This window comes from Oryctolagus cuniculus, chromosome 14, assembly GCF_964237555.1.
Source record: "Oryctolagus cuniculus chromosome 14, mOryCun1.1, whole genome shotgun sequence".
Classification (NCBI taxonomy): Eukaryota; Metazoa; Chordata; class Mammalia; order Lagomorpha; family Leporidae; genus Oryctolagus; species Oryctolagus cuniculus.
The window spans coordinates 16346983-16369349 of NC_091445.1; the positions used below are offsets into that span (position 1 = coordinate 16346983).

The 22367-nt window shown below is 41.4% G+C and overlaps 2 protein-coding genes across 12 annotated transcripts in view; both read right to left on the reverse strand.

Moving 5' to 3' along the window:
• ARB2A (ARB2 cotranscriptional regulator A) overlaps positions 1-22367 on the reverse strand; it is a 472110-nt gene that overhangs the window by 107242 nt on the left and 342501 nt on the right. The gene's annotated exons all lie outside the window — the stretch shown is intronic.
• On the reverse strand, positions 7358-21750 carry POU5F2 (POU domain class 5, transcription factor 2). The gene has a single exon (XM_070056473.1). The coding sequence runs from the start codon at positions 19170-19172 to the stop codon at positions 18141-18143; it is 1032 nt and encodes a 343-aa protein (XP_069912574.1). The 5' UTR covers positions 19173-21750; the 3' UTR covers positions 7358-18140.

Below are 22367 nucleotides of genomic sequence, written 5' to 3' on the forward strand. Positions count from 1 at the left end.
AATAACTACACAGTACATTTTAACGGTGGCATTTAAAAATGTTACTACATGCTTATGGGCAAGAAATTTCTGAATTATCCATGTAAGTGCTATAGATAATTAAAAATAATAGGTGAACCTAAGCAGTTCATGTATAGTTTTCTATTACTTTATAATAATGAAGGAAAGTGGGTAGTGAGAGAGGAGAAGGAATTTATTCTCCTGATTATGTTTTTCTTGGCACAATTAAAAGTAGTTTGCATTTTCTGAGGATACGCTAGTTTAATATTGGAAAAAATGGCATAGAAAATGCACTAGGAAACAAGAGAACACCGGTCTAGGATTAGAGCTTTGTAGTAGATTATTCCCTAAAGAAACCACATACTCACAAACAACAGAGACCTAGGTACAGCTATCTCTCTTGGGTGAGAAAGCAAAGGCACTGAATAATAAATGGTTTAGGAAATGCTTTTTTAGAATGAATTTTCATATTGCTTCAACTATGACATGTAAACCACTTTAAGAAATGGTTGAAAAATAACTCCTCTGGCATTATGATTTGTATGAGCTATATTCTACCACAAGATAAGTTACAAATAACCTCCAGAAAAAAATCTCAGTGTTCTCAGAATAATTACTTAGCTTCCTCTTTCTAAACATTCTTATTAAATTCAAACATAGTTAACTTTTAGAAACACTGCACACTATTAGGATATACCTCTCTGGTTATTCTTTCTTGGTGGTAAGGGTTTGAAAAGGCAATTGTCCAGTGGAATGCACTAAACCTGAGCCTACTCTCTTGGGCAGGTACTTCAAAATTCTTTATGCAACACATGTTTCATTGTAAACTTTTTTTTTTCCCCCAGAGGTAATAGATATTCAAAAGAAACAGACGTGGCAGTGTTGGATCCTAACAGATCTGGAACCTGTCTTCAAATGTGTCTGCTGAAATAACACGCTAACAAGTGTCCCTGTGTTTGTGAAGACAAAGCACTCCATCAAGACTTGGTGTCAGGGATTGCCTCTGACACTACAGATTCTGCATGATTTAGGAAAAAAAAAATTACTGCAAATTGTACATGGCAATGAAGGACTCATTCTAGAAGTTTTATAAAGATTTCCATATGTATTAAGGCACATAATATTTATAGATGTACGTAATATTGGACTGGATAACAGGACCTAAATGCAGTTTCCTCATTTCACAAAAAAAAGTTATACCAAGAGCTGTATCGTTCTTTACACCTTGCTAAGTATTTTTAAATAATTCTTATAAAGGTTTTTATTGTTGTCCTCAGACTGCCTCTGCTCTGTCCAGCGTTATATAAATAATTTTCATTTGGTATGCAAAATTATTGAAACATATGCTATCTCCAGTATCATGCTGGGCATTCTCTCTCATATAATAAACTTTGGGGTGGAAATAGTATAATTGCTCAGTAAGAGTCGTCAGAGTTTCTAATCAGATATACATTTTTGCATACAAAGGAAACAGCACTTAAGACATACATTGTCTTTGGAGTCTGATGATCTTTTTCTTTTTTTTAAAAAATATTTATTTATTTATTTGAAAGGCAGAGTTACGGGGAAGAGAGAGAGAGAGAGAGGGAGGTCTTCCATCCACTGATTCACCCCCTAAATGGCAGCAAGGGCTGAAGCTGGGCTGATTTGAAGCCAGGAGCTTGGAGCTTCTTCCAGGTCTCCCATGCAGGTGTAGGGGCCTAAAGATTTGGGCCATCTTCTCCTACTTTTCCAGGCCATAGCAGAGAGCTGGATCAGAAGTGGAGCAGCCAGGACTCAAACCAGTGCCCATGTAGGGTGCTTGCACTGCAGGCAGCAGCTCTTACCAGCTATGCAACAGCACTGGCCCCATCTGATGACCTTTTTGATGATCCAACTTTTCCCAGTGATTACTTTATGATATTGTAATAAACTTAAAACAACTGATTAATAACTTTCTATCAAAATCTTGAAAAATAGTCCAGCAAATCTAAAACCATTACGTTTTCTAGATTTGCTGATCAGTAGTGTGTGGTGGAATGAGAAGGCCATGACAAGATGGCTGCTGGCAATGGAGCCTGCCTGGCAACAGGCTGTGATTCAATGGCTTCGGAAACTGCCTGGAAACAGGCTGTGATTGGTTAGCCCCTTGGCCAGATTGGCTGCCTTGGCTATTTAAGCTGCTGTACCAACTGAAATAAACGAGTCTGCGGTTGGCTGGCCTCTGGCCCACTTTCACCTGGCTCCCAGGGTCTGTGTGGTGACTCCGTGCCTCTTGCCCCCACCACGCTCCTCCTCTCAGAATGAATCCACCTCAGCAGTAGTGCATTAGGCAAAGCATTAGGAAACTTTATGCAAGCACCTAATTATTTTAGCTCCCAGAAGAAAGGTCTTTAAAACCCTAGAACTCAGTTTTATGACTTAACTCAATGTAAAAGTCAGTCACAGGAATAATGATTTTCTGACTTAAAAGGTAACACCACCAACAAAAGTATCACAATTAAGTAAATTATATATTATGTTATTTAATGTCCTCTTAGGATATACAATTCATTTTTATTTATTTTTTTAAAGATTGATTTTATTTAGTTATTTGAAGGTTATACAGAGAGAGGAGAGGCAGACACAGAGAGAGAGAGGTCTTCCATCTGCTGGTTCACTTCCCAATTGGCCGCAATGGCCAGAGCTAAGCCGATCAGAAGCCAGGAGACAGGAGTTTTTTTCTGGTCTCCCACGCAGGTGCAGGGGCTCAAGGATTTGGGCCATCTTCTGCTTTCCCAGGCCATAGCAGAGAGCTGGATCAGAAGCGGAGCAGCCAGGACTCGAATTGGTATCTATATGGGATGCCAGCACTGTAGGTGGAGGTTTTGCCCACTACTCCACAGTGCCGGCCCCTACAATTAATTTTTAAATTGAATAATAACAAATTGTGTACCAATGCACTTTGGAAAGATCATGTAATTAGACACTGAGAACTATATAACTTTTTGGTTATGGCTGTCAGGGTTTTTACTACTATATTTAACTCTCAATTGCAGTAACTAATCACAGCCTAAGATTTTCAGCAAAAACAAATTTCCTGAGATTGGCACTGTGGCAAAGCACATTAAACCAATGCCAGCATCCCATGTGGGCAATGGTTCGTGTCTTGGCCGTTCAACTCCACATCCGATCCAGCTCCCTGCTAATGTGCCTGGGAGAGAAGTGGAAGATAGCCCCTGCACCCAAGTGGGAAACTGGGACGAAGCTCCTGGCTCCTGGCTTTGGCCTACCCCTCCCCCCAAATGCTGCCATTTGGGGAGTGAACCAGCAGATGGAAGATCTCTCTATTTTCCCCTCTCTGTAACTCTACCTTTCAAATAAAACAAATAAATCTTTTTTAAAAAAACTTCCTTCACTTTTCCTCCTATTCTTGACTTTTATGTCCTCACTATTTGTGTCTCTTTCCCTTCCCCTCCACTTAGCTCCTAGTTAACTCCTCAAGTCTTAGTTCACGTTATTGCCTGCTCCTTAGAATGTTCCCACACCAATCTCACTGAGTTATTTGCTTTTGTGCCCTCTCCTCTAACACTGGTTACTTGGTAGAGCTATCTTGATATTCTCATCTCATCCCTCCTTCTAGCCTATGAGCTCCTTGTGTAGTTCTGAACCTTCAGTGCCTAGTGCCTGACTGGTGCTTATGAGACACTCAGCCACTAAGGAAGTATAGAGGTACAATGTTGCGGCTTATGAGAATGTGAGGATGCAGAGAATCTGGAGGAAGAACAGGAGCTGGTTTGGGGCCACACAAAGATGTCTGAGAGATGACCAAAACCAGTTCTGCTGCCTACTAACATTTTGCTGCCACATTCTGCTACGATACCTAAGGTCTACACAGCTCTTATTTTGCATAACATATTTAAAAAATGAATGCTTATACATATGCATATGCTTTGGAAAATAATATAAATGAGAAACCAAATCATTGTTTATGTATAGTTTTCAAAATTTAATAGTATTTTCAAGAAAGGTAGAATAAAAATACGTGTAGGCAGATAATGGAATAAAAAGTACATGCATACATATGTGACGAGGGCAGGGAGAGTTTTAGGGTGAGTCTTAGAATGCAGATGAGGGTAAACATGCTAATCATTTATAGGATGTTCCACCAAATAAATGGAATAATTATGGTCCTCATTAAAACAATGATTGAAAATCTATCGTTGCATTTTAGGAGAAAGTGGTATTTCATTTATATATGGTTTTATTTCAACTGCAGTATCACTGGATCAACTGTGAGAAAATATTTAAATCTCACAACTTCAAGCACCTTCTGTTTCCTAAATGTTCACATGGTGTATAAATGTGCACAGAGAATGTTCACCAAATAAATTGTTTACTGACTAATGCAAGAAACTCGGCTTAAAAATAAAAGTGATACAATTTTTTATGGAGTATGTCATTTCTGGAAACTCAAATAAAGAGGATAAAGATTCTTTCACTTCTCATTTAGAAGCATTACATTTCTGTTAGTATTTTACTTAAAATTCCTTGGCCCATAAGATAAAAATGTATGGCTCTACATGACCTACTTTAATGATGTGACACAGAAGCGGCAACAGCTGCTTCACCTGTGGTGCCGGTGAGACTGCCTTTACAGGAGAGTCAAGAACAGCGTAATAACCTCCCACATGGGAGCTTTCCCTACTTCTTCTCTTTGGTCTAAATCTCAAAGGCAATACATATTTTGCAAGGAGAATGGTGTCATAAAACAATGAGGTGATAATTTGTAACATTTACATGAATTTAATGACTGATTATTACAAAAGGAGTAGTTTACAATTAATATCTTTAAAAACCTTCTTGATGCCTACTTGATTTAGCAACATTCTTATATATAAATATATATATATTATTTAAGTTATACAAGTTTCATATATACAGGAATATAGTGGCACTCCCCCTGCCCATGCTCCAAACCCTATTCCCCCTTCCCTTCATACAGCCACTACAATCTCCACAACGATCTTTTTTTTAGTACATTTAATGCTCATATAGTTAACGCTACCCTAAGTAAAAGAGTTCAACAAATAGTATGTAGAGAAAACAAAAGAAAGAAAAAACAACACTGTTCCTCAATGAAAGAGACAAGGGCTACAAACCACCATCGACTGTCAAACTGTCTATGTCACTTTCATACATCATATTTCAGATACTCTATTCATTACCTCTGATCATGGAAAACATATCTGTCTTTTTGGGACTGCTTATTTCACTCAGCATAATGGTTTCAGTTGTGACCATTTTGTTATAAGACAGGATTTCATGTTTTCTTATAGCTGAGTACTATTCCATAGTATAAATATACCATAATTTCTTTATATCCAGTCATCAGTTGATGCACATCTGGGTTGATTCCATATCTTGGCTATTGTGAATTGTGTTGCAATGAACATGGGGGTACAGATAACTCTTTCATATATTGATTTCTTTTGGTTTGGGTAAATTTCCAGGAGTGGGACGGTTGGATCATTTGATAGATCTTTATTCAGATTTTTAAAGTATCTCCATACTGTTTTCCACATCAGTTTAAATTCCCACCAACAGTGTATCAGGGTACCCCTTTCCCCACATTCTTGCCAGCATTTCTCATTTGTTGATTTCTGTATGTGAGCCATTCTAATTGGAGTGAGGTGAAACCTAATTGTGGCTTTGATTTGCATTTCCCTGATAGTGATCCTGAGCATTTTCTCAAGTGTCTGTTGGCCATCTGAATTTCCTCTTTTGAAAAATGCCTGTTCAAGTCCCTTGCCCATTTTTTAATTGGATTGTTTGTTTTGTTGTTGAATTACTGGAGCTCTTTATAAATTCTGGATTTTAACCTTTTATCAGTTGTGTAGTTTGCAAATATTTTCTCCTGTTCTGTCAGTTGCCCCTTCACTTTGCTGATTCCTTTTTTTTCTTTTTTGAAAGATTTATTTATTTAATGTTAAAGGGTTACTTAGAGAGGAGAAGAGACAGAGAGGGGAGAGGGGAGAGGGGAGAGGGGAAAGGGGGAAAAGAGAGAGAGGGAGGGAGGGAGAGAGAGGGAGAGAGAGGGAGAGAGAGGGAGGGAGAGGGAGGGAGGGAGAGAGAGGGAGAGAGAGGGAGAGAGAGGGAGAGAGAGGGAGAGAGAGAGAGAGAGAGAGAGAGAGAGAGAGAGAGAGACTTCCATCTGCTGGTTCACTCCCCAAATAGCCACAATGGCTGGAGCTGTGCTAGTCCGAAGCCAGGAGCCTTGAGATCCCTTTGTGTCTCCCATGTGGGTGCAGGGGCCCAAGGACTTGGGCCATCTTCCATTGCTTCCTCAGGCCATAGCAAAGAGCTGGATTGGAAGTGGAGCAGCTGGGACTTGAAGCGGTGCCCACATGGGATGCCAGTGCCACAGGCAGCGGCATTATCCACTACACCACAGCACTGCCACCCCCATTAGTCCCATTTGTCAATTTGGGTTTTGATTGCCTGTGCCTCTGGGGTCTTTTCCAAGAAGTCTTTGCCTATTCCAGTGTCTGTCAAAGTTTCCGCAATGTTTTCAAATGATTTAATGGTATCCGGACATAAAGATTTAAGTCTTTGATGTACTTTTCAGTGGATTTTTGTGTTAAGTGTAAGATAGGGGTCTAGTTTCATACTTCTGCTGTGGAGATCCAGCTTCCCCAGCACCATATATTAAAGAGACTGTCCATGCTCTAGCGATTTGATCTTAGGAACTTTGTCAAAATTAAGTTGGTTGTAGATACATGGATTGACTTCTGGTGTTTCTATTCTGTTCCCTTGGTCTATAAGTCTGTTTTTTTTTTTTAATTTTTTATTTAGTAAATATAAATTTTCAAAGTACAGTTAATGGATTACAATGGCTTCCCCCCCATAATTTCCCTCCCACTCACACCCTCCCATCTCCCGCTCCCTCTCCCATTCCATTCACATCAAGATTCATTTTCAATTATCTTTATATGCAGAAGATCAATTCAGTATATATTCAGTAAAGATTTCATCAGTTTGCACCCACACAGAAACACAAAGTGTAAAATACTGTTTCAGTATTAGTTATAGCATTACTTCACATTGGACAACACACTAAGGACAGATCCCACATGAAAAGTAAGTACACAGTGACTCCTGTTGTTGACTTAACAATTTGACACTCTTGTTTATGGCGTCAGTAATCTCCCTAGGCTCTAGTCATGAGTTGCCAAGACTATGGAAGCCTTTTGAGTTCGCCGACTCTGATCTTATTTAGACAAGGCCATAGTCAAAGTGGAAGATCTGTCCTCCCTTCAGAGAAAGGTACCTCCTTCTTTGATGGCCCCATTCTTTCCACTGGGATCTCACTCGCAGAGATCTTCCATTTAGGTCTTCCTTTTTTTTTTTTTTTTTTTTTTTTTTTATTTTTCCAGGGTTTCTTGGCTTTCCATGCCTAAAATACTCTCATGGGCTCTTCAGCCATATCTGAATGCCTTAAGGGCTGATTCTGAGGCCAGAGTGCTATTTAGGACATCTGCCATTCTATGAGTTTACTGTGTATCCTGCTTCCCATGATGGATTGTTCTCTCCCTTTTTGATTCTATCAGCTAGTATTAGCAGACACTAGTATAAGTCTGTTTTTGTGTTAATACCAGGCTGTTGCAATTATAACTGCCTTGTAGAATGTCTTGAAATTAGGAATTATGCTGCTTCTGGCTTTATTTGTGTTATATAAGATGCTTTAGCTACTTAGGTTCTCTAGTGTTTCTATATGAATTCTAACATCATTTTTTTCTAGATTTATAAAGAATGTTATTGGTATTTGGACTGGGATTGCATTGAATCTGTAGATTGCTTTTGGTAGTATGGACATTTTAATGATGTTGATTCTTCCAATTCATGTACATGGAATTCTTTTCCATTTCTTAATGTCTTCTATTTATTTTTTGTAATTTTCATCATAGATATCTTTGACATCCTTGGTTAAATTAATTTCAACGTATTTCATTCTTTTTTGGAGCTATTATGAATGGGACTGATCTTAAGAGTTCTCAGCCACGACACTGTCTGTATATAAAAGGCTACTGATTTTTCTGTGTTCATTTTATATTCTACCACTTTACCAAACTCTTTTATTAATTCCAATAGTCTTTCAGGGGAGTTCTTTGGATCCTGTATATAAAGGATTATGTCATCTGCAAGTAGGGATATTTTGATTTCCTCCTTTCCAATTTGTATTCCTTTGATTTCTTTCTTTTTTTTCTTTTTTTTTCCCTAATGGCTCTGGCTAATACTTCCAGGACTATACTGAACAGCAATGGTGAGAGTGGGCATCCTTGTCTGGTTCCTGATCTTGGGGGGAATGCTTCCACTTTTTCCCATTCAATAGGATGCTGGCCGTGGGTTTGTCATAGATTGCCTTAATTGTGTTGATGAATGTTCCTTCTATACCCAATTTGCTTAAGGCTTTTATCATGAAAGGATGTTGTATTTTTATCAAATGCTTATAATGAGATAACCACATGGTTTTCATTTTTCAGTTTGTTAATGTGAAGTATCACACTGATTGATTTGCAAATGCTGAACCATCCCTACATACTAGGGATAAATCTTTCTAATGTGTTGTTGGATTCAATTGGCTAATATTTTGTTGAGGATTTTTTGCATTTATGTTCATCAGGGATATTGGTCTATAGTTTTCTTTCTCTGTTGCACCTTTTTCCAGCTTAGGAATTAATGTAATGGAGGCTTCATATAAGGAGTTTGGGAGGTTTCCATCCCTTTCAATTGTTTTGAATAGCTTGAGAAGAATTGGAATTAGTTCTTCTTTAAACATCTGGTAGAATTCAGCCATGAAGCCATCCGGTCCTGGGCTCTTCTTTGTTGGGAGGGTCTTTATTACTGATTAGATTTTCATCCTGGTTATTGGTCTGTTTAGGTTTTCTGTCTTCATGACTCAATTTTGGTAGACTGCATGTGTCTATGAATCTGTCCATTTCTTCTAGTTTTCCCATTTTGTTGGCTTATAGCTTGTTGTAGTAATTCCTGATGATTCTTTTTATTTCTGTGGTATTTGTTGTTACATTTCATTTTTCATCTCTGATTTTGTTGATTTGGGTTTTCTCCCTCTTTTATTTTTGGTTAGTTGTGCCAGTGGTGTATCTGTTTTGTTCATTTTTTCAAAAAACAAGCTCTTCATTTCACTGACTTTTTGTATTTTTTTAGCTTCAATTTTATTTCTTCTCTAATTTGAATTCTTTCTTTCCTTCTATTAATTTTGGGTTTGATTTGTTGTTGTTTTTCTAGTTCCTTGAGATGCACTGATATTTCATTTATTTGATACCTTTCCAATTTCTTAATGCATGCACTGATTTGCTATATAAGTTTTGATGTGATGTGTTGTCATGTTCATTTGTTTCCAGAAATTTTTTATTTCTCTTTTTATTTCTTTTATGACTCACTGCTCCTTCAGAAGTATGTTGTTCAGTCTCCATGTGTTTCCGTATGATCTAGGGATTCCTGAGATCTTGAATTCTAGCTGTATCCCTTTGTGGGCAAAGAAGATGCATGGTATGATTTTGATTTTTTTGAATTTGCTGAGACTTTCTTTATGGCCTAGCATGTCATCAATCCTAGAGAAAGTTGCATGCACTGGTGAGAAGAATGTGTGCTCTGCAACTGTAGGATGGAAAGTTCTTAATTCTGGTAGATATCTGTTGGGTTCATTTGGTGTACAGTGTCAATTAACTCTGTGTTTCCTTGCTGATTTTCTGTCTGGTTGATGGCTCTACTGCTGAAGTCTCCCTTACTATTGTATTGGAGTCTATGTCTACCTTTAGCTCCATTAACATTTCTTTTATATAGCCAGGCACCCTGTAGTTGGGTGCATATACATTTATTATAGTTAGATCTTCCTGTTGAATTGATCTCTTAATCATTAAATAGTGACCTTCTTTGTCTCTTTTAACAGTTTTTATGCTGAAGTCTGATATTAGGAAGTCAACTCCAGCTCTTTTTTGCTTTTTATTAGCATGGAATATCTTTTTTCATCCTTTCACTTTCAGTCTAAATGTATCTTTGTTGGTAAGATGTGTTTCTTGTAGGTAGGAAATAGATGGGTCTTGTTTTTTAATCGATTCAGCCAGTTTGCATCTTTTAACTGGAGACAAGGCCATTTCCATTCAAGGTGACTACTGATAAGTAATAACTTGGTCCTGCCATTTTTCCATAAATATTCCTATTGTTTACTTTGGATTTCTTTTGTACTTCTACTGACAGATTTTCTGGCTTCTTAGTATTTCATAGTGATGGCTCTTTCTGTGTTTCTGTGTCTAGCACATCCTTAAGCATCTTTTGTAAGGCTGGATGAGTGGCAATGAATTCTTTCGATTCTTTTTGTTATGGAAGGTCTTTATTTCATTTTCATTCATAAACAAGAGCTTCACAGGGTACAGTATTCTGGGCTGACAGGTTTTTTTTTTTTTTTTTCTTTTAAGACTTGGACTATATCTCGCCATTCCCTTCTATCCTGTAAGGTTTCTGATGAAAAGTCAGCTGTGAGTCTAATTGGAGATCCTCTAAAAGTACTCTGGTGTTTCATACGTATTTTAGAATCTTTTCTTTATGTTTACTGTGGAGAGTTTGACTACAATGTGTCATGGTGAAAATCTTTTCTGGTCATGTCTATTGAGAGTTCTATGTGCTTCCTCTTCTTGGAGATCCTTTTTCCAAATTGGGGAAGTTTTTTGTAATTATTTCATAAAATAGGTCTTCTAATCCATTCTCTCTTTCCACACCTTCAGGAACTCCTAAGACCAGTATGTTGGGTTGTTTTATGGTATCCCATAAATCTCCAAGACTGATTTTAAGTCTTCTATTTTCTTCTTGTGGTTTTTGGTCTGACTGTTGGACTTCCTAGCAACATTCTTTTTTTTTTTTAATTTAAAGATTTATTTATTTTATTTGAAAGGCAGAGTTAGAGAGAGGCAGAGAGAGAGAGAGAGAGAGAGAGGTCTTCCATCCCCTGGTTCACTCTCCAAATGGTTTCAACGGCCAGAACTGCGCCCATCTGAATCCAGGAGCCAGGAGCTTCCTCCAGGTCTCCCACATGGGTGCAGGGGCCCAAGCACTTGGGCCACTTTCTATTGCCCTCTCAGGCCACAGCAGGGAGCTGGATTGGAAGAGGAGCAGCCGAGACTCCAACTGGCGCCCATATGGGATGCCAGCACAGCAGGTACTGGGTTTACCCGCTACCCCACAGCAATAGCCCCCCTACAACGATCACTGTATAAACACCAGCTGTCAGCTGCTATAGCTCTGTTTTTCACAAATATAACACAATCACAACAAATTAAAGGCAAGTCAGTTGACATCACCTAGGGTGTTCTATAGTAGGAAGCTGAAGTCAGAGGTGGTGCCAAGACCATCAAATCCAGGCACTTCAGTATGAGATGAGGTATCCCAAGTACTGTCTCATCTGCTGAACCAAATACTTACCTCTAGAAGTTGTTTCTTAAATTTTGAAATTGTAGATCTAAAAAAAGAGCCATAGTTTTTCTTTCAAAATATGATGAACCATTTTTAAGGAAGATGCATAGATGTACAACTACTCTGCTTATACTCTAGAAGAGTTCAGGTCAAAAATGCTTAGCTTGCGGCAGGCATTTGGCCTTGCAGCTAACATGCCTATGTCCCACAGTGGAGTACCTGGGTTTGATGCCTGACTCTGGCCAACTCACACCCTGGGAGGCAGTGGTGATAGTTCCAGTAGTTGGGTTCCCGGCATCCACATGGGTGGCCCATACTGAGTTCCTGGCAGCTAGCTATGTGGCCCATCCCCAGCTGTTGAGAACATTTAGGGGGCGAACCAGTGAAGAAATATTCCAATCCCACCCCCAGTCTCTCTCTCTTCCTCCCAAATACAAATAAATAAAAATCTTCAAAATCTTGTCTTGTTTAAAGGATACACAAGATATGGAAGCATTTGAAAAATATTTTCAGAATCATTGTAAAGATCTTATTGAAGTGAGGTTGGAAAGATTTTTTTTTTAATTGAGGTAGGAAAGAGTCTGGCAAATGTTAGGACTTTGGATTCTTTGTTACCTGCTTCTACTAACTACTCTAACTGAATTTGTTCTCAATAAAGGGACCAACAGTATCCTTGCTATTGAAATGAAGCATTTGACCTATTACTTCTGTTACTTGACTCTGTAGCATTTAACATTGTTAATCACATTCTTTTCTCCGAGTTGTAAGGCTGGTTCCTTCTCTGTTTCGAGGGATCTTATTATTAAATTTATACATTTCTATCTTAAATCTCTGAAAAATCTGAAATAATTTCCCTCTCCAGGCTTAGACTTTTCTCTCCTCACAACAAGGCAAAAGCACCAGGGATGGCAAATCTCACTCTAAATTACTTGAAACCTGACTAGTGACATACACCCATGCTTCCTACGCAGAGTTGGCACAGCCGCTGGAATGACGCAACCGTGAAGCTGTTGAGGCAGACTGAGAGTCCATCACCACCCCTGTAATCTGCAGGGGGCACCAGAGGCAGTGCTTCCCCACAGCAATGCACACAGCACGGTCAGAGCTGTTTGTCCTTGCACTGATCACTGCCTGACTCTGCACAAACATGTCTCTTCCAAGGCTTTCCAGAAAGGCTGCGGGAAAGCAAGGAATGGGTTGGTGTTACGTGGCTTTTAGTAGAGTAGTCCAATTCTAAGTGATAAGTCACTTACTGAGTATAAGGCTAAGCACTTGAGGGTTGGCTCCAATTTCACTAACCCACCTTCTGACGCTGACAAGAAGAAAGAGTATGCATTTGTCTTGCTGTATTCTTGCTGCTCCTGTGGGAGTTTCTTTGGGGTGCTGTAAAGCTGGGGACAGAGATTCAGACCCCAACTCAGCTTCTTCCCTGAGAAGGCTGAGAATTCAGTCACTCAGCTTGGTTTAAGAATGAGAAGAATTTAATGTTTCTAAACATTTTTCATTTTGCATGGAGGATGAAGGGCAGAGAGTAAGTTTTATTTGGGTAGCTCTGTAAACCTCCAGAACAAAAAGCTGTCCTGTGGAAACAAAGCTCCTGCACATTGGCAGGGTCCTACTCTGGGCACTGTCATCAGGAGCACAGGATCATGGGAAGCTGTGCCGAGAGGTGGCTCATTTGTACCTGATCTGTGGTCATATTTTCAATGTGGTGTTATATTTTTAATGAAATCAACAGGGAAATCGATCTAACCTTGGAGGCATATATGTATAATCTCTACACATATCCACCATCCACATGAAACAATGCAGCTTGTAATTATATTTTGAAATTTAAATCTGTCACAATTTGTTCCTGATGACTGAGTAAAAGGTTAGTGGAATGTAAGCACCACATGGATATTTACTTGACTTTTTGTCTTCAAAACACTCAACTGAAAGTTCATTCCTGAAAGTTGAGCTGCACCCAGGGCTCTTAAATGCTGTGGAGTGTGGGCGATCAGATTCAAAATCTGGTTCTATCAACCTGCAGGGAGTCACTAAATCATACAGGGATGTGGTGACAATGCTGAGTCCTCCTAGTTATGGGTGTAATGATGGTTCTGGGGAAGGGGGGGTTGGTGTTGGTAGTTATTATGATCCTAAGAATATGACTACTCTCATTTCTCATTAACTCAGGGGAAAATGATAAACCTAACAACCTTTCACATAAAAAACATATAAAGGGTCTATGTGGAAAAACTCACATCTAACATCAATCTCAATGGTAAAAAGACTGAAAATTTTTCTCCTAAGATCAGGAATAAGTCAAAGATGTCTACTTGTGGTAGTTTTACACAATAGTACCAGTTTTTTTTTTTTTTTCCAGAGCAATTAGGACAGCAAAAGAAATAAAGGGCATCCTTTATTTCAGAGGTAGGACTATCTCTATTCACAGATGATGAGAGCTTTTATGTAGAAAACTCTGAATAATGCACAAAACAATCTTTTGGAACTAAATCAGTAAAGCTGTAGCATGCAACATCAACACAGAAAAGAATTTGTTGTACTTTTATCCTCTAGCAATGAACAATCTAAAAAGGAAACTAAGAAAACAATTCTATTTTTATTAGTATCCAAAAGGATAAAACATCCAGGAGTAAAGTTAACCAAGAAGAATAAGACTCACACACTAAACATTATAAGACACTGCTCAGAGAAATGTAAAAAAAGATATAAATGGAAAGACATCTTATGTTCATGAATTGGAAGACTGTTAAGATGACAATGCACTCCAAAACAATATACAGATTCAATGCAACCCCCAAGAGAATTCTAGTGGTGTTTTTGGTGGAAATGGAAAGAAAGATACTAGAATTCATAAAGAATTTTAAGTGACTCAGAATAGTCAAAACAATATTGAGAAGGAAGAGTAAAATTGGAGGACTCATACTTCCCAATTTCAAAACTTACTACAAAGCTTTAGTCGTCAAAAAATGTGGTACTGGCATAAGGATAGAAACAGATCAATGGAAAGGAGGGCTGAGAGTCCAGAAATAATCTCTCATTCCTATTTTCAGTTGATTCTTGATAAGGTTGTCAAGACCATTCAATGCTGCTGGGAAAACTGGGTATCTACATGCAAAGAATGGAACTGATCCTACACTATTTATAAAAATTAACCCAAAATGGATGAAAGACTTAAATTATAGAGACAAAACTATAAAATTCATATTTGTACCTTGGAGTAAATCCTCGTGAGCTTGGATTTAGTGACACCAAAAGCACAAGCAACAAAAAGAAAAATAGATAAATTTGATTTCATTAAAACCGAAAACAACTGTGCATGCAAGGCTGTCAAAGGAATAAAAAATATCCCACAGAACAGAAGAAAATTGCAAATCTTATGTCTGATAAAGGTCTGATATATAAAAAGATATAAAGAAAAGAAAACTCAAATTTTTTTAAATGGCCAGAGGACTTGAATAGATGTTTCTTCAAAGAAGGTACACAAAAAGACAATAAATCAATTGTCATTAGTCATTAGGGAAATACAAATCAATACTATACCACTTCATACCTACTGGATGGCTACAATGACAAAACAAATGAGGCTAACAAACCGATCAAGATATGAAGAAACTGGAACATTCGTATGTTGCTGGTAGGACTGTAAATTCATACACCTGTTGTGGAAAACAGTCTAACAGCTTCTCAACACATTAAACATAGAATTGCCATATGACCCAGTAATTCCACCCCTAGGTATATACTCAAGAAAACTGAAAACAGTTACTCAAATGTTCTTGTATATGAATATTAATAGTATTATTCATAACAGTCAGTGTGTGGAATCAACCCAAGTCCATCAGCAGACGAATGGATAAACAAAATGTGGTATATCTATACAATGGAATATTATCCAGTCATAAAAATGAAGTTTTGATACATACTGCAACATGGATGAACCTTGAAAATATCATTTAAGTGAAATGCCAGGCACAAAAAGGCAAATATCGTACAATCTCATGAATATGAAATGTCTAGAATAGGCAAATTCATAGGCATATGAAGTATATTAGAGGTTATCAGGGGCTGGGGGTAAAGGGAATGGAATTTCTTGCTTAATGGGCACAGAGTTTAAGTTTGGAGTAATGAAAAAATATTGGAAAAGGACCGTGGTAATGGCTGTACAACACTGTGAATTAACTAATTAATTCCACTGAATTTATACTAAAAATGATTAGAATTGTGGGGCTGGGCAGTTGGTGGGCTAGTAGTTAAAATGCTGTTTGGGATACCCACATCTCATTTCAGCACGCTTGTGTTCCAGTCCTGGTTCTGCTTGTGATTCCAGCTTTCTACTAATGGGCACCCTGGGAGGCAGCAGTTGATGGCTCAAGCACTCTGGCTCCTGCCACTTACATTAGAGACCTGGATTGCATTCTAGGCACCTGACTTTGCCCTGGCCCAGTCCTGGCTGTTGTGGGCATTTGGAGAATAAAGTAACAGATGTGAGATCACTCTACCTGGGTCTCCCTTTCAATCAAAATGAAAAAATAATAATAATAAAAATAACTGAGGTTGTGTTTGGCCTAGCAGTTTGGATGCCCACATCCCCTACATGCCCACATACCAGGGAGTGCCTGGTTCAAGTCCCGGCTACTTTACTTCCAATTCAGTTTCTTGATAATGTTCCCTGGGATTCAGCATGTGGTGACTCATGTACTTTTTTTTTTTTTTTTTTTTTTTTTTTTTTTTTTTTTTTTTGACAGGCAGAGTGGACAGTGAGAGAGAGAGAGACAGAGAGAAAGAACTTCCTTTTGCCGTTGGTTCACCCTCCAATGGCCGCCGTGGTGCATCGCGCTGATCCGAAGGCAGGAGCCAGGTGCTTATCCTGGTCTCCCATGGGGTGCAAGGCCCAAGCACTTGGGCCACCTTCCACTGTACTACCTGGCCACAGCAGAGAGTTGGCCTGGAAGAGGAGCAACCGGGACAGAATTTGGCACCCCGACCGGGACTAGAACCCGGGTGCCAGCGCTGCAGGAGGAGGATTAGCCTATTGAGCTGTGGCGCCAGCCGACTCATATACTTTAGTCCCTGCCAGCCACATAGGAGAACTGGATTGAGCCTTGGACTCCTGGCTTCGGCCTGGCCCAGTCTGGCTGTTGTGGGCATTTAGGTTGTGAATCAATGGATGGAAGAGCTTTCTCCACCTCTGTTTCACATACAATGAAAATAAATGAATAAAATTTAAAAATGGTTACAATGATAAATTTTATGATATATATATATATAGGGTCTTAAAAAAGTTCATTGAAAATATATGAAAATATACATTATCTTTTAACTATATTTTTCCATGAATTTTTTGAAACCCCCTTGGCATTTTACCCTCCCCCCACCCTCACACACAAACTAAGATAAAGGGTCAGAGTTTCTACATCCTCAGGACCAGGAAATTAGAGGCCTCAGTAACGCCTGACTTGCATGACAATAAACTCTGCCACGGACTTGAGTTTAGAAGATCAGAGTGTAAGTCTTTTGGGTCCCCACAAAAGTCATTTCCCATACAGCCAGTAGTAAAATAAAAATCATATAAAGAAACCACTCATGTACATGAGGAAAAGAACGGTGAAAGAAACTAGGAAAAAGCAGTTAGTAAAAATAAAAGCTAAGATTAATTAGTAACTAGACACTAGTAAATAGGATGAAAATCCAAAAGCTTATTCTTAAAAAAGATCTATGGAGAAATCCTTTGCAAAGCTAATTAAAAAGTAGAGAAAGCAAAAATGGCAAGATCAATAAGCAAACAGAAGACATAAACTCAGACAGTAACACCGAGCGATAGAATTATGAAGTAACAGAGCACACACAAGTGTGTGGCAGCAGATGTGAAAACAGGAATTAAGGGTTTCCACCGGGTAAGTTATGATCAAAACTGACCCAAGTACAAGGAGAAAACTGGGAGAGGCTAGAAAAGTGATTTTAAGATACACAATGGTGAAAGCCGCCAGGTAATGCTGGATCAACGTCAAACGTCCTCTCAAAAGCATATCTGACCTCCAGAGAAAGTAAAGGAGATTCCCAGGAGCGGATGGAATGCAGTTGACAACCAGAGGAGCAAACTGGAGCTGGGGCTGAACGGGGATTTAGATTCGAATTCGACCGGCAGCACAGGAGCTACACCCAGAGGCCAGGGGCAGGGGCAGGGGCAGAGCTGAGTGACTGACAGGGCTGGGGGGACCCGCGTCTGTGGTCTCCTTTCCATCCCATCTCATACCTGCCCCAGGAGAAACGACTATCTTGGCTTTTGTGTTTGTGTCTATAAAACTTTGTTTCTGTTTGTTTTGTTTTAACAAAAACTGGTGTAAAGTCTTTCCTGCCTTGTGTTTTTGATTCCATATTGTGTTTATAAGAAAAAAATTAAACTTGTGTTTACTGATAACCACAAAGAATAACAGACATAATGAACGAATCTTCAATTAACAACAAAGAGAAACAAAATATTGTAATCATCTATATATTGTAAATGTACTTTAGGGAAAAACACAAAGCAACAAAAAACTTCAACTTCTCTCCCACCTTTCTCCTAAACTCCCACCCTTATCCCCTGCTAAGCACTCCTAACTTCTAGACATCAAAGAACTTAATGCTAAAAGGCGGAAAAGACGCCCAGAGCGGATTCCCGACCTTCCCCAGAGGCGGGCCCCTCAGCTGGAAAGCCTGGGGAGGCCCAGGGTGGTGGCCGGGGCCGGCAGGAGGGCCATCCCCGCGGGGACAGGCGCGGAGGGGTGCAGAGGTGGAAAGCAGCACCCCCCACAGTGGGGGAGCTCAAAATGAAGCCCCGGTGGCAGCGGGAAGCACACCGGAGGGCCTGGGAAAGGCGGCCCGGCCGCCGCCGCATCCTCGCGAGCTGAGGCCTCGCTGCTTGGCAGGCTGCCCATCCTGCTGCGATTGTAGAACCACACTTGGACCAGGTCCTGCTGCAGCCGCAGGTGGCCCGCGATGCGGCTGATTTGCTGGGGTGTGGGCTTGGGGCACTGCAGGAACAGTCTCTCCAGGTTGTTTCCGATCCGCCTCTCCCTGCTGGCGCGTCTCCGCTTCCGGCTCTGCTGCAGGATCATCTCCATTTTGCATAAGCCCAGAAGGTTCTTCGCATCCACCTCCTCCAGCCACATTTTCAGCAGCGGGCGAAGCTTCCACATGTTGGCCAAGCTCAGCTGCTGGGCCTCGAAGCGGCAGATGGTGGTCTGGCTGAGCACCTTCCCGAACAGCGCTCCCACGGCGAACCCCACGTCGGCCTGTGAGTAGCCCAGGGTCAACCGCTTCTGTCTCAGCTCCTGGGCCAGCTGCTTCACTTCTTTCTGAATGGCTGAGACGTCCTCTGGCAGCGCTAGCTTCGGGACGCACCGCAGGGCGATGTAGGGCCCAGGGCCGGCGCCCTCAGATGGGCTCCAGAAGCGGGCCCCAGCCTCGCCAGCTCCCAGCCAGGACCCGCAGGGCACCATTCCGCCCTGGAACTCGTACAGTGGGGGTCCCAGGGGCATACCCCAAACCTCAGGGCCTGGACAGACCCCCGGCCTGATCACCGGCACGACCCCTGGCCAGACCACCAGCTTGCCAAGGCCCGCCTGGGCGCTCAACCAGGTCGGAGGGTCAACCCGCACCGGTACTGGCCCTCCGAGGCCGCCCCCGCTAATACCCGGGAAGGGGCAGAAGTTTGAGGGCCCGTGTCCAGCCATGGGGCAGGATGGCACCCCAGCCGGAGTCTGGTAGGAACTGAAGGCTCTCGAGGCTTCGGAACAGCCACCTCCTCGCCCTCGAGCCCCGCCCCCCACTGGGCGTTGCAGGCAAGAGAAACACGCCGTGGGTGTGTCTGAGTGGGGGTGAGGAGACCTGGTGGACCCACTGGCAACTCCTGGAGCCCTCGGGATAGGAGAGTGGGTCCCTACCCTGACCTCTGCGTCAGCTCCCAGCCAAGCCTGCCTCTTGGGCTTTGCACTTCCAAGCTGTCAGAGGTCCCCTAGTCTGTTTCCATCCTTTCCCTGAATGGAACCCAGGTGTTCACTCCCAGCCCTTCAGAAACTCAGCCGTCTAATCCCGCCCGGCTCCTCCACAGCCCCTGAACTACACTCTCTCTTCCAAGATATTCACTAAACGTCTGCATGCCAAATGCTGCTGGGACCACATCTCAATTCATTAACTGTTCCCTCACTGCTACCTTATGGCCACAAGCACGGCCAGCAGTCTCTCCTTGCACAGCCTCAATGCCTGTGCTCAGAGAACCCTAGGCATCTCATTAACATCAGCTTACCCCCTCGGACTCAGCCCACGACTCCACACTCCGCCAGACTCCACTCCTTCCTCAGGCATGTTCTTCCCCCACCAGCCCTGCAAGTCTTTTGCTGTCTGTCCTGCCTCAGTCCCGTGGTCTGGAATTTCTTCACCTAACATAACTGAGTGTCATCTCTTCCCCACTGAGGAAGTCCCTGCCACAGCATCTGACTCACCAGTGTCACAGCGCCTCTCCTATTCGAGACCCTCGGATCTGAATTAGCTCTGATGCTTCTCTTGAGCCTGACTCAGCACCCAGTCCTGTGCTTTGAGTGAAGAAAAGGAAGGAGGGAGGGGGAAGAGCCAGTCTGAGTGACCCCAGGTTCAAAGCTTCCAAGGAGGAAGAAGCCAGAGCCGTGGCTGGACAATCCCAGCCTCTCGTCCTTTCATCCTTTAACCCAGCCACAAGATGGCTCTGCCTCCACCCATGTCTACTGAGCCCACTCTTGAAGTCTCTGGGGGAATTTCCAATTGTTAAATCCAATGCCCTTTTAAAAACCCTCAACCCAAGAAACTTCTCATCAGTACCTGATAATGCTGACTCTTCTTGCTCTTTCTTGTTAACTTATGTGAAATATTGGTAATAGCCAAATCTGCATTTCAGCTAGCGCCGACTTCTAATTTCTATCTCTGTATGTTCCACAGCCCCAAATCACATTCATTATCTGTGCTTCTAATCCCACCTCTCCTCCAGGGACCCCGGAGCTGCTTAACAATATTATCACCACTTACAGTCACCCAGGCTTAAACCAGAGGTTGTTTTTGACTGTCCTCTTCCTCTACAGGGCATTAGATCAGACTTTATAAACTGGATCTCCTAAAACATCTGAACTCCATCATCTCCACTCTAGCCTCATTTATTGTTTTGATTTAGGCTACATTAATTTATCAGCTGCACTATCACAATAACCTTATAATTAACTTCTTGTGCTTCTCCTTTAAGTTCATCTTGCATGCTGCTGCTAGAGACAATTTTCCAAAAACTCAACCAAAGACAAATCTAATCACATCAGTTGTCTCTTAATGAGCCTCCAAAATCTACTCCCTTTCCACCCCATCAGCAATGCGGGCATTCAAATTCCTGAGCATGGAACCCTGGCTTTCACCATTTGGATCCTTCCTTCTCTACAGCCTCATCCACCCTCACCCCATGCCATCTTGCCCCAAGCAGTGACGATGCCATTATGTCACCTGTTCTGCCTGCGTTCATGCTGTTCCTTCTGCGTGGAATGGCTTCTCCTACTTCTTGGTCTTATTTTCCCTATCATTCATGATTATACTCAAATATTCTCTAATCAGGGAGGACATTTCTGACCATCTTGTTTAAAACAACATCACTTTTGATGAAGGGTGGAAGTACCACTATATTCCTATAATGATATAAAGGAAATATATGAAACTTGTATAACTTAAATAAAATATATAATTAAAAAAGAAAGTTTAAGACCAGTGAGTGGGGTCTATGCCATACTTTTTTGAAATTGAAATGGTTTTTGATAATTTTATTGAAAATAGTGAGCAGGCAACTTAAGAGGCATTGAAGTAGAAAGCATGGGTCGCTTGTTTGTCCCATTTCCTAGGGATCCAGCTGCCAACTGCCATGTTACTTTCCTTCCTTCACAGACAGAAACTCATGTTGTTTCCCATGCAACTCCCAGCAAATAAATGAATTTAAAAACATTAAAAAAACATTGCTTGTTGCCTTTTCTTAACATACATTACTTTTTGGTATAGCATACATCAGCAACTAATATTATTTACTCGTCTATCTGTTTATTGTCTGCTTTTCTCCTGATAAGAGGACAGGGACAGCATCTAGTTAGCTCCTGTGGCTACAGTGCCTACAGCAGTGCCTGGCACACATAAGACTCAGAGTAATCATTTACTATGTAATGAAAGCATGAGGAACTTTCAGTTACCTTTATTTATTATCATTTTTTTTTTTTTTTGCCAGGCGGAGTTAGACAGTGAGAGAGAGAGACAGAGAGAGAGAGTTATAGACAGTGAGAGAGAGGCAGAGAGAAAGGTCTTCCTTCTGTTGGTTCACTCCCCTAATGGATGCCAAAGCCGGTACTGCGCCGATCCGAAGCCAGGAGCCAGGTGCTTCCTCCTGGTCTCCCACGTGGGTGCAGGGCCCAAGCACTTGGGCCATCCTCCACTACCTTCCTGGGCCACAGCAGAGAGCTGGATTGGAAGAGGAGCAACTGGGACTAGTACCCAGCACCCCAATGGGGACTAGAACCCAGGGTGCCGGCACCACAGGGGGAAGATTAGCCAAGAGAACCATGGTGCCGGCCCTATTAGCATTTTTAAAATTAAATTTTTTTGAGAAGCAGAGAGAGAGAGAGAGAGAGAGAGAAATGCTCCTATCCACTGGTTCACTATGCAAATGCTTGCAAAGGCTCCCGGCTGGGATCAAAGCCGAAAGGCTGTGCAATACAGGTCTCTCACGTGGGCAGCAGGAACCCAATTTACTTGAGCCAACACTGCTGCCTCCCAGAATTTGAAGTAGTAGGAAGCTGGAGCCAGCAGCAGAGCCAGATATTGGAACCCAGGTACTCTGATATGATACATGGGTGTCTGAATCAGTGCTTTAACTGTCA

Coding starts and splice junctions, on each gene's coding strand:
- POU5F2 (XM_070056473.1), bottom strand. CDS start 19,172: ATGGCTGGACACGGGCCCTCAAACTTCTGCCCCTTCCCGGGTATTAGC.